Genomic DNA, 15,996 nt, shown 5'->3' with positions numbered 1-15,996 from the left:
GAGTCGGCGTCCCTGGTCTCCTCTAGCGCCGGGACCTCCTTCCACCACGCCCTCTCCTCCGCGGCCCTCCTCCCGATGCTCTGGAAATCTCGCACCTACGTTTTCCCCGACGTCCCAGCTCAGTTTATGCAACAGTATAAGGAACGTTCACATTAGGCTGAACCTATGCACTGTTTTCTTTTTGTTTTCAGTGAAAAACAGCGTAACATCGGCATTTGGCAATTTCACATGGTTTAAATTTAACCTGAAGATTAAACAGATTTGTTCTTTTCCAAAGATGATCTGACAAGAGTACATAGAGCTCTGAGGCCTAAATAATTTTGCAACCTACAGGTTGCGACCACTGGGTAGGGACTTTCCCTTGAGCCCTGCAATTTAAAAAACCTACATTAAACAAAAAGACAAAATACGGGTCTTTTAAAAATTCTTTGATAGAACTTCTAGATTTGACATTACAGAATCATTTCCATTCACCTTCCAGCTCCTAAATCATCTTCCACTTTGCTGGAGATAACATGATCCAAATGCTCATCTTAATAAAAACGTAAGCTTCGGAAGCAAAAGCTTTCTCAAGTGCAGTTCTGTGTTTGAGCATGTTGGACTTGAGCGGGTAGCAAGACAGGCTGATGCAATCATTCAAGACTTGGTGAAAAAATCTGGGCCTGGAAATCCAAAGCAAGGCTAGGGCTAGAGAAAACTTTGGAAATCAGGGAGAGGATGAGCTCACATAGGAAGTTTGTGTATATAGATCTTAGACAAAAGATAGACCAGGGCACAAAGTGAATACGTGAGTTGGAAGAAACTCAGTAGCTCAAAATACCCATTTCACATCAGTTCCCCTCACTGGACAATACTTTCCAGAATTACATTCTCCTCTGCTCTACCAATTAAAGCTTGTCCAAAAACCTCAAACTCTCCAGGGTAGATTATTATCTTTTAAACTTTGAAATGGTTTTCAAAACATTTCTCTTTCCTAGATCCAAGATCAAACCCAGGTAAAGTCAGTTGCTCTCTGCCCGCTGTGCCTTTAAAGTCGACCCAAAGTAAGTGGAAGCCAACCAGTGACAACCCTGGGAAAGCCTTGATGACCTCAGATTTTGAGATGGCTGGTAACTGTTCTCAGAATATAAAACCCAGAGAATAAAATAGTTTGGTACATTGATAGGGCTACAGAATCTCCTCTATAAATCTCCTATGTTTTAGTTTTATGTCATTATGAAATCTGTATTATCCTATGTGCACTAAAACCATCTAATCCTGCTGCACTTCTGGTGGAACAGATTATGTCCTATTTTGGGTTTTGGGGGACACAACCAGTCATCTGTATTACCAAATCATGATACCTAAACCTGATTCTGTCACTGACTTTTTAAATGGATTTTTGTAAAGCCCCTCATCTTAGCTCATTCCCCCCACTACAGACAATACGACATGTTGGAAAGGGCTCTCCAGGTAGGAACATTGGGGTCTGACTCTTAGCTCTGCCCAATATTAAAACTATGTGGCCTTGGGCAAGTTTCTACTGCTGAACCTCAGCTTCTGCTCCTATAAATGAGATAATCCTACCTAATTTCATGATATCTTATAATTCTCACAAATAACCTTGCACAGAAAAGGCCTAAAAATGTATGTGGGTACTTTACAATATTATCTTTCTTCCAGTTATTCCTAAAAAGTAGGTTGTTAGAGCCTAAAAGCTCATAACAAACCTACCTTTGTAAATCTGAAATTTTGTGTTGACATGACAATGTAAATCTGCAATTACAAAAACAGTAACTGAAGTAACTGTGTTCCTGAGCTGGTGGGATGACCATAAATGATTAAAGTAAGAATTAGTTGGATAGGACACAGACATGCTGGTTGGGGACTTTGAAACACAGGGAAGTCCTGGAAGGTAGCAGGCTGTAAAGTTGTCCAAGAGACCCAGAGTCCAACCCACCCCACAGCCACTGTCTTTCCCCAGATGAAGGCTGAAAAAGCTAATTAGTACCTATACCAGCTTTATGTCAGTCAAGAACAAACCTCTCCCTGGGCCCTGTTCAGGTCAGGCCAGAATATCATGGATGACTTAAAAAATTCCATTTATTGACCTCTAAATATAATAAAACTAAGAGCTCTGCACAAATATTTTAAGAGGACTTTGACCTTGTTCCCACTGCTATGATCACTGAAGTCAGTTTGCTTTTGTTTCTGTAGCCTCAGTATCTGTTTTCTGAGCCACTAAGAGGACTTCTCGTGCCCGTTTCCGTCGCAGCCTCTCAGCATTTGTGATCACCATCGGATGCAGAGGGAAAAAGCCAGAAAGACCTAAAAGTAACAGGATTTTCATTCATTATAACAATATAAGCTAATGTTTCCCTGGGAACTCAGCATCACTGAACTGAGGTCTAACAAAGACCTAATCTAGAACATAGATTCAAATCAAGTTCCTCACTCAACAAAATGTTTTACCTCTTCCCCCAACTCACTTCCTTCCGTTTACTGCAAGGTCACAATGGATGTTGTCTACTTCCTAACACTATTCTCCTTACTTGGAAAAAAAAAGAACTGACAGATAGCCATTCAAGACACACCATTCCCATTTTTTAGCATAAAATCTCAGTCATCCAAAAAGTCTCATAAAGGAGTCTACAAAAGGAATCTCCAGATTCAAAATGGCAATCAGATCAATTTCAGTTCTCACTCCAGTCCTGATTAGCCTGGAGATAATGAAAATCGTTCTTAATTCCCATCACCTTCGAGCTGATTTCAATTTAAAATCCCCTCAAAGAGTTAAGGCTAGAGCTGAGTTACCCAGAAGCTTTTCCACAGGCTTAGAGAGGTGGGCTCCACAGCCAATCCAATGCCGGATCCGGTCCAGGTTGAGAGCAACGAGTTTCTCTCCATGACTGTTGGGCAGTGGATCATAGGAGCCCAGCTGCTCCACGAAACGGCCATCCCTGGGATACTTGTTGTGAGCAGCCACGATGCGGTAGAAAGGCCGGTTGGTACAGCCACCCAGGGAAAGGCGGATGGTTAAGTGGCCTCCATGGTAGGCCTTGCAGAGCAGAGTACCTGTAGACAAATAAGTGCTTAAGACACAAGAATCGAGGGCACAAAACCGACAAAATGAGATAGATAAAATGAGCCCCCTTCCTCCACTGAAAGGTCCTTACTTCCAACCAATTCTTGTCAATCTGACTTAGATACCGTTTCTTTGTGACACTCCTCTTATGCACTCCAGCCATCCCCCAACGCACTCAACACTGGCTCTGGACCATGTCGGAGTCCAACTGCCTCATCTATAAAATGAATGCCGTTTATCTCATAGGGTTTCCGCGAAAACTTAAAAACAAAACAAGAAAACCACTGAGGAGAGGGTCAAACGTGTGCAGTTTCAGGTACGGGTTGCCTCTAGCTCGTCTACGAGAGCGCAGCTCCACCCAGTCCCGCACGCACCCTACCCCCGCGACCGCCCTTAAGGTCTCCCGGGGCACCCATCACTCACTGAGCTGGACCATAGCACAGCCGGCAGGCGCCGGGGCCTGTGCACCAGTTGCGAAGCCTCGGAGCTTCTGGCCTCCCACGTGGATCCGCTCTACCTCCTCGGTGGCGCGGAGGACGGCCGGGAAAAGTCAGCGTTCCGGAACGGCTGCCCTCCACCCTCCGCGACCCCAGGCCGGGCGCCTCGGTGCCGGAAGCGAACGGCCCACTCGCCCCGCCTCTTCCGCTTTCCGCCCCTACACTTCCCGCAACGCAACACAGTGGAAGCTAACGTACCTCAACTGCCGCAAAGACGGGGAGCTACAGTTTGGGGCCGAGTTAAGTGCGAGCAGAGCGCTGTGGGATCTCCCGGCCCTCACTGGCCTTTAGGTTCCTGCCAGAGGGAGGAGTATTGGACAGTCGTGGGAGCGGCTAAGAAGTGCTAAAGTGCTCCACAAATCCATCCTTCCAGCAAACTTTTTCCGAGCATCAGTTAGGGCCAAGGCGAGGTGCCGAGAACGCAAAGATGCGCTGTCCCTGCCCCCAGGAAGCTTGACAGTCTGGTAAGGGAGACGGTGAGGTTACACCAGAGTAACTAGGGGTGGTCAGTACACAGTCCTGGAGTGAGCGGAAGAGAAGGTGAACCTGATAATTCCTTTGTGCCTCAGGAAGATTCATAAAGAAGGTAGCGTTAGGACTGAGAGTAGAAGGACTATAAATGAATGTAGAGTTGATTTTATCCTTCTGTGTTTACTAATATGCCTCTCACCTTCCCTCCTGTTCTCCCACCTTCCTCCTATTCTCTCAACCGCCTCCTTTAAAAAATAAAGAAGGGGAGCCTTTATTTCTGGTTTTGCTGTGCACTGATCCGGAGGACAGGGGTGAGGTATGGTTCCTTTGTCATCTCTAGCCCTAGACTAAATGGCCTCCGTTGTGAGGAGTTTTGCATCTGTTATAGGGTAATGGACTCTTCATGGAGCCCTTGTGATTTAGATCCATGAAGATACCTTCAGCAAAGACCAGTCTACTAGGCTTCTCTGTTCACTGTTGGATCCAAAGGCTCTGGCCACAACTCATATGCTCTTTGCCCTAATACAGTGACCCAGCACAGCATTCTTCCTTTCCGCCCACCTTAGAAATGATGCCTTAATTCCCAAGTTCCAGTAAGTGAACCTGGCCAACGACCTTAGCAGTTGACCTCCTTCAGGAGTGATCCTGATAAGCTTTCCACCGGAAACCCTAATAATGAAGCTGCTATACCTTACTTGTACACACACACACACACACACACACACACACACGACTTATATTCTTATATATACCTCAGTATACCTTAACTGATGAATTCTGAATCTCTTATTTAGATTTTTTTATTGCCATCCAGTTTACTGTCAACCACTAAAACATCCAGTAACATAGCCATCCAGTAAGATAGCCAATGGAAATAAGTGAATGGGTTTCAGTTTGTGCTGAAGATCCTTTTTTCTTTATCCCAAGCCTTCATATGGTGAAACATCCAGGGTTTAATTTCTCTGGGAAAGAAAGGAGCTCAGTGTCCCATACAGAAAATTCTTCAGGTGGAAGGATGTCAGAAAGATGGATTTCCAAAGCCAACTGTCTCCTGTACCATGTGGATCTCTGCAAGCAGACTCTCATCTTTCAATTTCAGCTGCATGAGAGGAGGAAGGGAAGGACACATGTCATACCTGATATACCTATGTGGAGACCCCTCATTTGTGGGACCACAGCTAAAGAACATAGTTCCTCAGGATGGAATTGACTCTTCCTATATTCTCTATTTCACAATAACTCCATTAAAAAGACCTCAAAACATTGTGCTGGTTACATGGATATGTTCACTTTATGAAAATTCATCACGTGGTATGAACACTCACAATTTGTGTATTTTTTGGTAAAATAACTTAAAGTTTATTTTTAAAAGAGTTTACCTTATCACCCAATATATCTTAACTAATGAATAATGTTCCCATTTGGCAAGTTAGAGAAAGGAATCAAAGACACAGGAATCAAAGACATTAGACTTTAATTTTAAAATCTAGATGTGTAGTAGACACATGTAGTTGCCTACTGCAAACCCACTCTCTCCCTTCTTTTACTAACAAAATCTTCATTTCTTTCCAGGGCAGGAATGTAACCAACTAAGCCACATTTCTTGCTTCCCTTGCAGCTAGGGGTAATTTCAATTGTTGCCAATGAAATGTAAGGTAAAGTCATATCTCTTTAAAGGGAGGTGAAATAGCTAGCATGGCCCCTTTGTCCTTTCCCTGCTTTGTTCTTTATTGTACCTGAAACATGGATATGATAGCTGGAGCTAGAAGGGCTGTCTTGCAGCTATGAGGGACGGAAACTGCATGCTATGATTGGTGAAGCAGAAAGATAGAGGTTGGGTCTCTGATGACACTGTGGTACCAATTCTGGACTCTTCATTAGATGAGAAAAATAAAACTCCTAATTTGTTTAAGCCACTGTCTTCCAAGTCAAATTACTTGCAATCATAACTGATAGACTAGACCAGGGGTTGGCAAGCAATTGCTCATGCCCGCTGCCTGTTTTTATAAGTAAAATTTTATTTGAAATGCAGCCATGCTCATTTGTTGGTGTATTGTCTATAGCTGTTTTTGCACTACAAGGGCAGAGTAGTAGTTACAATAGAAACCATGTAGCCCACAAAGCCTAAAATATTTCCTATTTTGCCCTTTACAGAAAAAGTTTGCTGACCCCTGGACTAGAGCAACACCTTCATTTTATATGTGAGGAAAATGAGGCCCAGGGAGGTTAACAAAAGATCCCGCATGGTAATATGCGGGTTTTTATTCCAAACCCAGCAGCCCCATGATAATGGCCAAAGCTGGTAAGAAAATCCTCTAGAAAAATATTCATATCATGAAATGCTGTAAAGTGAAGTCCTGAATTAAGCCAGCACCTTCCCCCCAGTTTACCAACCTCAGTACAGTATGAACAGCAGAGGTATCTGCATCATACCTTCATCGTGTATTTGTAGGCCTGCTCAGCTTCCAGTTGCCGTCCAGCCTGAAAAAAAGAGCACCGCCTGGTGATGAGGACATGTCATAAATATTATGAAGGGAAAGTACATAAGCAGAGGATTTATACCTTCTTAGTTAAGAACCTCTGAATTCAAAGGGGGAAGCAGGAAAATGAAAGGTGGTAGGGAAAAGCAGATGTTCATATATATATAATATATATATCCCTCCTTCATTTCAAAAAGCTTAAAGACAACTTGGCCTCTCTTTTTTTTTTCCCTGAAAGCACCATGAGTCATTTGTTACTCTCAGGACTGAAGCTATTCTGTTAATAACAGCTAACACTTACATAGTGCTTGCTTTGTCGTTTACATTGTTTTAATTGTTTACATTTTTAAAGTGCTTTACTTTCATACATACCACTATTATTTATATTTATATTGTATCAATATATTATTGACATTTACATGCCACTATTATCTATAGTTCCCAGTTTACAGATAGAGAAACCTGGGCACAGAGAGGATAAATAACTTGCCAGGGTTATGAAGCTAATAAGTGGAAGAGCCAGGTTTTAAAACAATGCAGCTTGGCTCCAGAGTCCAGGTTTTTAACTACTACAATCTATCCTGTCTGTATGCATTAGAAAAAGCAGATACTGGAATTACTTCCATGCAGATCTGGATATGAGGTGAGAACACTACTTCTCCTAGTTATTTCTTGTATGAAGTAATCATGTAGGACTTAAATGAGAATAATATGAATTCACTAGTATATTTCATAAGTTTGTGCATAACAAATTAGCTGCAGTATTAAGAGTCACTTTGGAAAATTTAAATACATAAATATGAGAACCACAGACTGTTCAGGTTAGAAGGGAATTTAGAGGATATCAAGTCCAATTCTCTGATTAGTGCTAGTCCATGGTAAATTTTCACTAGTTCACAGAAGACTTCATTACCCTAAAGACTTTCCTAAAATATTTAAACTTTGAAGTGTGCCTACCTGAAGTTCACTGAATTCCAGGGGCATTTTCCAGTACATCTTCCTTTCCTATCATTATTACTTTTGTTTCACTTCTGCCATAGGGAGGCAGAGACCCAAAGGATGGAAGGATCCAGAATAGGCAAAATTTTGAAAAAGAATTTTGTTTTGTTTTGTTATTATGTAAAATGCTGCAGTAAACATCCTTGTACATGTTTTCTGGTATTTTCCTTAGGAATGTATCTATATATAAAATTGCTAAGTTGTAGATATGAATGTGACTAAATAATGCCATATTGCACTTCAAAGTAGTTGTACCACTTTACATCCACTAGCAATTAGGACAATCCTTATCAATGTTGGTAATATCAAACTAATTTTTCCCAATCTTATGGGTGTGAATTTCTGTCGCATAATTATAAATTGCATTTTCATGGTTACTAGTGAAGCAGAACTTCTCTTCATATATTTATTGACTTTTACAATTTCCACTTCAGCAAATTATATATTCCTATCCTGTGACCATTTTTCAATAAGATTGTGTGTAGGGTTTTTTTCTTATTGCAGGAAATATTTATATATTCTGGCTATGAATCCTTTATTAGTTATAAATGCTGCAAGTATTTATAATAAAGTCCTTAAGCTTTATTTTAGTGCCTTTTGTTGTACATGAATTTCCAATTTAAAAGTTGTTAATTTATTGATATTTTTATCTTTGCCTTGTGCTTTTATAGTCATAAGGAAACCATGCACACCCCAAGGGCAAAGAGGTATCCTCCATATTTTCTTCTAAAGAGTCTAAAGTTTTAAGATTTAGACCTTTAAACCAGCTGGAATAGTGTGTGTGTGTGGGCGGGGTGGGGGGTGAAGTAACGACTACTTTTTTTTTCATATGGATAGCCAATGACTCCACCACTATTTATTGAACAGTCAGTCCATTTATTCCTCATTTTGGTGGGCTGTTTAATCTTTTAAAAATAGATTTATTGAGGTATAATATATGTGCCATAAAATTCACTAATTTTAAGGTTCAACTGTGCAACCATCACCACAATCCAGTTTTAGAAGGTTTCTATTACTCTCCAAAAGTTTCTTCGTGCCTGTTTGCAGTCAATCCCCATTCCGACCCTTGGCCCTAGAATCACTGATCTATTTTCATCTCTATAATTTTCCTAATTTCATATAAATGGTATCATATAATATATAGTCTTTTGTGCCTTGCTTCTCAATTAGCATAATGTTTTTGAGGTTCATCCGTATTGTTGCATGAATCAGAATTTCATTTTTATTGCTGAATAGTATTCCACTGTATAAATATACCATATTTTGTTTATCCATTCACTGATGGGTCATTTGGAATGCTTCCAGTCTTTACCTATTATTAAATGCTGTAATGAAATTGAGAAATCTTTGTGTAGACATATGTTTTCACTTTTCTTGACTAGATACCAAGAAGTGGAATTGCTGGGATATATGGTAAGTATGTATTTAACTTTTTAAGAATCTGCCAAACTGTTTTCCAAAGTGGTGTACTAATTTGCAATCCCACCAGCAATGTATGAGGATTCCAGTTTCTCCACATCCCTGTCAATAATTGCCAGTCTTTTCGATTTAAGCCATTCTAATGGGTGTGTAGTGTGGTATTAATTTATGTTATCTTAATGAATTATCTTTTAAATTTTGACATAATTTCAGATTAAAGGTACAAGAATAGTTCTCTCCTCTCTGTATATACACACATACACATGCACACATATATACATATGTACATGATACGTAAGTATATATTTTAACTTTTCCTGAACCATTTGAGAGTAAATTGCAAAGATGATGCAGTTTTAGACTTTAGTGTGTGTTTTCTAAAACCAAGGACATTCTCTTACATAAGCACAGTGCAATTATCAAAATCATGAGATTAGTACAAATATAATACTATTATCTAATCTGTAGACTTCATTCAGATTTTTCCAAATGCCCCAGTAATATCTTTTATAGCAAAAGAAAATCCAGGATCATGCCTTTTACTCAGTATTCATGTCTTCAGTTTCTTTTAATTGGGAGTAGTTCTTGATTCTTTTTGTTTCATGATATTGGAATTTCTCAACAGTACAGGGCAGTTATTTTGTAAAATATTCCTCAATTAGTGTTTGATGTATCTTTATGATTATATCAGCTTATGAACTTTTAGCAGGAATACCTCAAAAACACTGTTGTGTTGCCCTCAGTGCGTTCTTTTAGGAGGCACATGCTGTTTATCTCAATAATGGTGATGGTAACCTTGATTATTTGTTTAGATTGTTATCTGCCAGGTTTTTCTACTATGGCATTACTGTGTTCCCCCTTGTAATTAATAAATATCTTGTTGCGAAATACTTGAGACTATGTAAATATCTTCTTCCTCCTTAAATATTCATCAGTAGTTTCAGCATACCTTGTTACCATATGACCCAGCAATCCCATTTCTGGGCATATATTTGGAGAAAACTCTAATTTGAAAAGATACATGCACCCCAATGTTCATAGCAGTACTATTTATAGTAGCCAAGACACAGAAGCAACCTAAATGTCCATCAACAGATGAATGGATAAAGAAGATGTGGTACATATATACAATGGAATATTACTCAGCCATAAAAAAGAATGAAATGATGCCATTTGCAGCAACATGGATGAACCCCGAGGTTATCATACTAAGTGAAGTAAATCAGACAGAGAAAGACAAATATCATATGATATCACTTATATGTGGAATCTAAAAAATGGTAGAAATGAACTTATTTACAAAACAGAAAACAGACTCACCGACATAGAAAACAAACTTATGGTTACCAAAAGGAAAGGTGTGGGTGAGGGATTAGCAGATACAAACTACTATATATAAAATAGATAAACAACAAGGTCCTCCTATATAACACAGGGAACTATATTCAATATCTTGTAATAAACTACAATGGAAAAGATTATGAAAAAGAATCACTTTGCTGTACACCAGAAAAGAATACAACACTGTTTATCAACTATACTTCAATTAAAAAAAAAAAGAAGTGGCAAGAGTGGGAATCCTTGCCTTATTCCTGAATTTAGCAGAAAGGCTTTTAGCTTTTCACCAATGAGTATGATGTTGGCTGTGCGTTTGTCATAAATGGCCTTTATTATGTTGAGATATAGTCCCTCTATACCCACTTTGATGAGAGTTTTTTTGTTGTTTGTTTTGTTTTGTTTTTTTATACTGCAGGTTCTTATTAGTCATCAATTTTATACACATCAGTGTATACATGTCAATCCCAATCGCCCAATTGATGAGAGTTTTTATCATGAATGGATGTTTACTTTTGTCAAATGCTTTTTCTGCAACTATTGAGATTATCATGGGATTTTTAACCTTCCTTTTGTTAATTTGGTATATTACATTGATTGTTTTGCAAAAGTTGAACCATCCTTGTGACCTTGGAATAAATCCACCTTGATGGTGGTGTATGATCCTTTTTATACATTGGTGGATTTGGTTTGCTAATATTTTGTTGATGACATTTGCATCTATATTCATCAAAGATACTGGCCTGTAATTTCTTTTTTTGTAATGTCTTTGTCTGGTTTTGGTCTCAGGGTAAATGGTGGCCTCATAGAATGAATTTGGGAGTGCTCTGGTCTCTTCAATTTTTTGGAATAGTTTGAGAAGGATAGGTATTAGTTCTTCTTTATTTATTTGGTAGAATTCCCTTGTGAAGCTGTCTGGTCCTGGACTTTTGTTTGCTGGGAGTTTGTTTTTTTTTTTAATTTTTGAATTTTATTTTATTTTTTATACGGCAGGTTCTTATTAGTTATCTATTTTATACATATTAGTGTATATATGTCAATCCCAATCTCCCAGTTCATTGCTGGGAGTTTTTTAAATTACAAATTCAATTTCAATTCTAGTGATCAGTCTGTTCAAATTGTCTATTCCATCTGGACTCAGTCTTGGCAGGTTGTACGTTTCTAGATATTTGTCCATTTCTTCTAGTTTGTCCAATTTGTTGGCATATAACTGTCCATAGTATTCTCTTATGATTTTTTGTATCTCTGTGGTATCAGTTGTTATTTCTCCTTTTTCATTCTGATTTTGTTTATTTGGGTCCTCTCTCTTTTCTTCTTGGTGAGCCTGGCTAAAGGTTTATCAATTTTGTTTATCTTTTCAAAAAACCAACTCTAGGTTTCATTGATCGTTTCTATTATTTTTTATCTCTATTTTATTTATTTCATCTCTGATCTTTTTTTTTTTGCATTCGGTGTTGCTTTTATTTTATGAAAAAGCTAATTTCAAATCTACATTAAAACTAAGCTGAATACAAAGTCTTAGTGAAGGAGGTCTGGTGGTTCTTTTTACAGAAACATGGCCACTGTCCTTTGGCCTTAAAACTTCAGGAAGGGCACTTCAAATGGCTTCATCTTTGCACGTTTCAGTGCCAGAGCATAGGAATAGACCCTAGCGTCCACTGTCAGATGTTCATCAGCTACCAGAGCATCAAGTCTCTTCAGCAGGTCATTCTTTGGTAAGGAAATTACTTCCACAAATTCTCCATCTCTTGGCTTTGGCTCAGGCCTTAGGTTTTCAGCATCATCTCCATTGATAGTTACTGTCATGATGTGTGTGTGGTACAATTTGACAAACCTGGATCCATACATACAGCTGGAGAACATTCAGCAACATCTCCTTTATAGCCAGTTTCTTCCTCTAGCTCCTGAAGAGCAGCTGCTTCTAGGTTTTCGTTGTCATCAATGAGACCCACAGGGAATTCTAAGCAGTAGCCTCCCAGTGGTGGTCAGAACTGCTTTACCAGGATGATACATTCATAATGAAGGGTTCTTTGAAGCACTGGGATAACTGGCCACACCATCAGCAGACTGTCCTTTCCTAGTTGTCCACTTCACAGTTTCCCAAGTTCTTGTTTTACCAGTAAGATCCCTGTAAGTTGTTTTATCAAGCTTGACCCATTTTCCTTCTGAAATTAACTCTTCTGAAATAATAGACTGGTGTTTTGAGAAGAATCTGCTGGTTCTTGTTTTCCCATTTCAAACTAGTTAGTCTTGATAGTCCCCAGGCAAGAAGTTCATGCTACTCCCAGGCATGGGACGAAGGAACGGGTACTCCTTTGGGCGGGGGGGGGGGTGTGGGGGGCGGGCGGGAGGTGAAAGCGTGGGTCTGAGGCCGTAGTCGGAGGAGATGTGGTGCTACTGCTCTCTCTAATCTTTATTAATTCCTTCCTTCCACTGACTCTGGGCTTTGTTTGTTCTTCTCTTTCTAATTCTTTTAGGTGGTAGGTTTGGTTGTTTATTTGAGACTTCTCTTGTTTCTTGAGGAAGGCCTATATTGCTATGAAATTCCCTCTTAGAACTGCTTTTGCTTCATCCCATAGATTTTGGAAAGTTGTGTTTCCATTTTCATTTATCTCGAGGTATTTTCTGAATTCCTCTTTGATTTCATCACTGACCCATTGCTTTTTTAGTAGCATGTTGTTTAGTCTACATGTGTTTGTTCTTTTTCCCATTTTTCTTTCTATAGTTGATTTCTAGTTTCATACCGTTGTGGTTGGAAAAAATGTTTGATATAATTTCTATCCTCTTAAATTTGTTGGGGCTTGTTTTGTGGTATTTTAGTGTTTGAGGAAATAATCTTGGAGGGTTCATCTTTAGAACTCTACCTACCAAAAGAAATTGTATATGATTTTCTCTTTGATCTATGAATTAATTAGAAACATCTTTTTAAGTTTACAAATGTATGTGAGTCTTTTGGCCTATATTTCAGTTGTTGATTTATAATTTTACTGAAGTGTGATCTATATGTATTCATTGAAGCTCTCTTTGTGGTCTAGCATATGGTCAACCTTTATGAATAATTCACTTGTGCTTCAAAAGAATATGTATTCTATGATTAAGTACAGGGCTATACAATTAGTGTTTGAGCTCAACCTTGTTGTTTTATTCAAATCTTACACATCCTTAATTTTTTCCCTATTTGATCTAGCAGTTTCTGAGAGAAGTGTATTAAAATCTTCCATTTTGACCCTTTTAGTTTAAAGATGAAGAAACTGAGGCCCAGCAAGTTTAAGTAACTTCCCCAATATCCCACAGCTAGTTGTGGCACAGCTGGGGTAAGAACTCAGGTATTTCTCATATTGATATTTACTCCAAAGAGAAAGTCCAGTAATTTCTATTCTGTTAGTTTCTCTTATAATCACAATATTCCCTGTCAGTTCTGTGTTGTATTGGCCAATGGAAAACTGAGGGCCACTCTCTTTATTCCCAATTTGAATCTTAGGCTAATGTGCAAGTTATTGAAGCAAGTTATTTTAATTATGGGAGGGTTATTTTCTATAGGTAAAGCAGCCATCACAAATTCCCACAATTACCCCCCACACACACACAATTTCCCATCTATTTCAAGGATAAGCACCCTCAGCCAGCAGTTCAACAGGATGGAATGATTCAGAAACACTAGCAGAGTATCTCCTTTGCTGGTCTTTGACCTTGTTACATTCTGATACAATATCACTCCCATTTTTAATTTTTTTAAAATGAAAACAACTTTAATGAAAAAGGAACTCAGGTCATTAAATATAACTAAATACATTTTAAATATAAATACCATGTCTTTCCTGATTAGTATCAGGTAAATATCTAAACTATGTGTCTGAATAGCTAAACCATCTGTCTGAATTCTGGTCTCAAAAGAAAAATGTTAGAGACAATTACAAAGAAGATGCTTCATAGCATCCAGTGCATTTTTTAAATGATGGGATCTTTTGGGAAAATAACTTCAGTCTATCAGAGATTTCTTTTGTTCCTATTGTTGGTAATTCATTTATGGCTACACCCTTATAGTCTACTTTGCCTTTCTTTTTATCATTAGATTCTTAGATAGCTTTTCTAGACCATATATGACATTTTTGTAGATCCAGAGCATAAATAGAATGACTATACAGTCCCAGACTTGAGGTCCTAAACATGAGAGTGAAGGCAGGCAGAGTGGTGCTGAGGAGGGCAGAAGGAGAATCTCTCACCTTCCCCAAGTCTAATCTGCCATCCCACTGCACAGCCCTTGCACATCTCCTAACTGCAACCCCAGACCAAGATCTGATCCATACATGCTCCTTTATCTTGAGTCAGGGCACACACTGGGCTGGGCTTAGTTTGTGTGGCCTGGGCTGAGGCCTGCTGAGCAGCTCAGGGAGCCCACCCCGTCTGAAACCCCCACTGACGGTCAACCCCAATCCACCCCATTACCACTCACCTGAGACCACCAAACCCAAGTGCCTCATTCCCATTTTTAGAATCTCCTTTCCAGACAAACACACCTAAGTATATGATTTTCAAGCACATCCTAAGTAGAGGCTTCCCAGACATGAACTCTCCTTCATCACCAGTATAATGACCACATCTGAAGCTCATCAAACCTCAACTATCATGCATTGATGGCCTTCCCGCTATCTCTTTCTTTACTTGGTCCCTCACCTCTCTGCTCTACAAGGGCATTGTGTAAGGATGATAATCACTCACTTTCAGGCAGACCAGAGCCAGATATGCCCATACTTCAGCATTGTAGTTGTTCAGTGCGTTGGCTTCAGAGAGAGCATCCTCAGCCTCTGTGAGCTCATCCAGCTTGATAGAAAAAGAAGATAACGTGATTTGTTAAGTCAGAGTAGTTTTCACTTAAGCCAGCTGGAATCTGTTTAGCTGAAAATGCTATGTCCAAATAACATTGGTATATGTGACCCATACTAATAATTTTCAACTTAAAAAATTTTTAGCAACAGAACTCTTTCTTCAAACAAAATCATATGTGGTGGTGTTCCAATATATGAATGAGAAAAAGTAGAACTGCTCTGATTAAAAAGTCAGGTACAGGAATCTGGAGCCCTGCCAGCTGGGCTCTCGAGTTACACCCCTCTCTTCTTCCTTCTCTCTATAGCAGGCCCATCAGGGCATCCATGAACCATGGAGCCAGGGTTGGAAAACCAGAAGTATTCACTATCATGTGTGCCTCATTCAGTGATTTCCCCATACACAGTGGGCTGTCAGATACATTTGTAGTTTTACATTGTACATCCCTTTCTTAAGTTAAAGTCCTATTAGCCCATCAAAATACTATTGTTCAGAAAGCTTCTCTTTCCCCTAATATTAGTTATTGACAGCACAATCTTGAGCAATCAGTACAACATTCAGAGATTCTAGGGTGTTCCCTGAGCCCTGGGCACATGGATATCATTGCTGCTCCCTAATACTGTGAGTTTGTTTTGTAAAATCTTCCAAAAGGCCACCTAAGGAAAGGATAAGATACCTCTCTCTCCCCAGTAAAATCGTTCTTCATTTTTCATGTTTTAGAAAATAAAATAACTGGTTTCTAGGCCCAAGACAATATGAAGAATGGCCTTTCGGCAATGCCCATACCTTGGTCCACACTTTAAATGTCTCAGAGATATTGATTCACTATTTAATCAACCTATATCTGCTAAGGATTTATTTTACTCTGTGTCAGGCAGTATGCTAGATACTTGGAATAAAAAGAAAA

General features: G+C 39.1%; 2 protein-coding genes and 1 pseudogene across 7 annotated transcripts in view; all 3 read right to left on the bottom strand.

Moving 5' to 3' along the window:
• Positions 1 to 2,064: 2,064 nt before the first annotated feature.
• Positions 2,065 to 3,696, bottom strand: MRPS16 (mitochondrial ribosomal protein S16). The gene is made up of 3 exons (XM_061197411.1): positions 3,488 to 3,696; positions 2,794 to 3,054; positions 2,065 to 2,307 (listed from the first exon to the last, which is right to left on the bottom strand). Exons 1-3 carry the CDS (start codon positions 3,498 to 3,500, stop codon positions 2,174 to 2,176), a joined length of 408 nt encoding a protein of 135 aa, XP_061053394.1. The 5' UTR covers positions 3,501 to 3,696; the 3' UTR covers positions 2,065 to 2,173.
• Positions 3,697 to 4,847: 1,151 nt separating this feature from the next.
• The window catches only part of CFAP70 (cilia and flagella associated protein 70), an 87,332-nt gene continuing 76,183 nt past the window's right edge, over positions 4,848 to 15,996 (bottom strand). For all 6 annotated transcript variants that reach the window (XM_061197405.1, XM_061197369.1, XM_061197386.1 and 3 more), the window contains 3 exons: positions 14,985 to 15,086; positions 6,466 to 6,513; positions 4,848 to 5,131 (listed from right to left, as the gene is read on the bottom strand). In XM_061197405.1, coding sequence (XP_061053388.1) covers positions 5,051 to 5,131; positions 6,466 to 6,513; positions 14,985 to 15,086 — 231 coding nt within the window. In that variant the 3' untranslated portion in view covers positions 4,848 to 5,050. The remainder of the gene's footprint in view (positions 5,132 to 6,465; positions 6,514 to 14,984; positions 15,087 to 15,996) is intronic.
• Positions 11,841 to 12,499, bottom strand: LOC133095620 (ADP-sugar pyrophosphatase-like; annotated as a pseudogene).

Source organism: Eubalaena glacialis, chromosome 1 (genome assembly GCF_028564815.1).
Source record: "Eubalaena glacialis isolate mEubGla1 chromosome 1, mEubGla1.1.hap2.+ XY, whole genome shotgun sequence".
NCBI classification, from domain to species: domain Eukaryota; kingdom Metazoa; phylum Chordata; class Mammalia; order Artiodactyla; family Balaenidae; genus Eubalaena; species Eubalaena glacialis.
Note: the sequence above shows the minus strand (reverse complement) of the source record. Positions and strands in the feature narration are given on the sequence as shown.

Excerpts from the sequence above, each read along its gene's own strand:
- MRPS16 (XM_061197411.1), bottom strand. Across the intron at positions 2,308-2,793 it reads GCCTGTGGAAAAGCTTCTGG|GTCTTTCTGGCTTTTTCCCT; the intron begins GTAACTCAGCTC and ends TGTTACTTTTAG.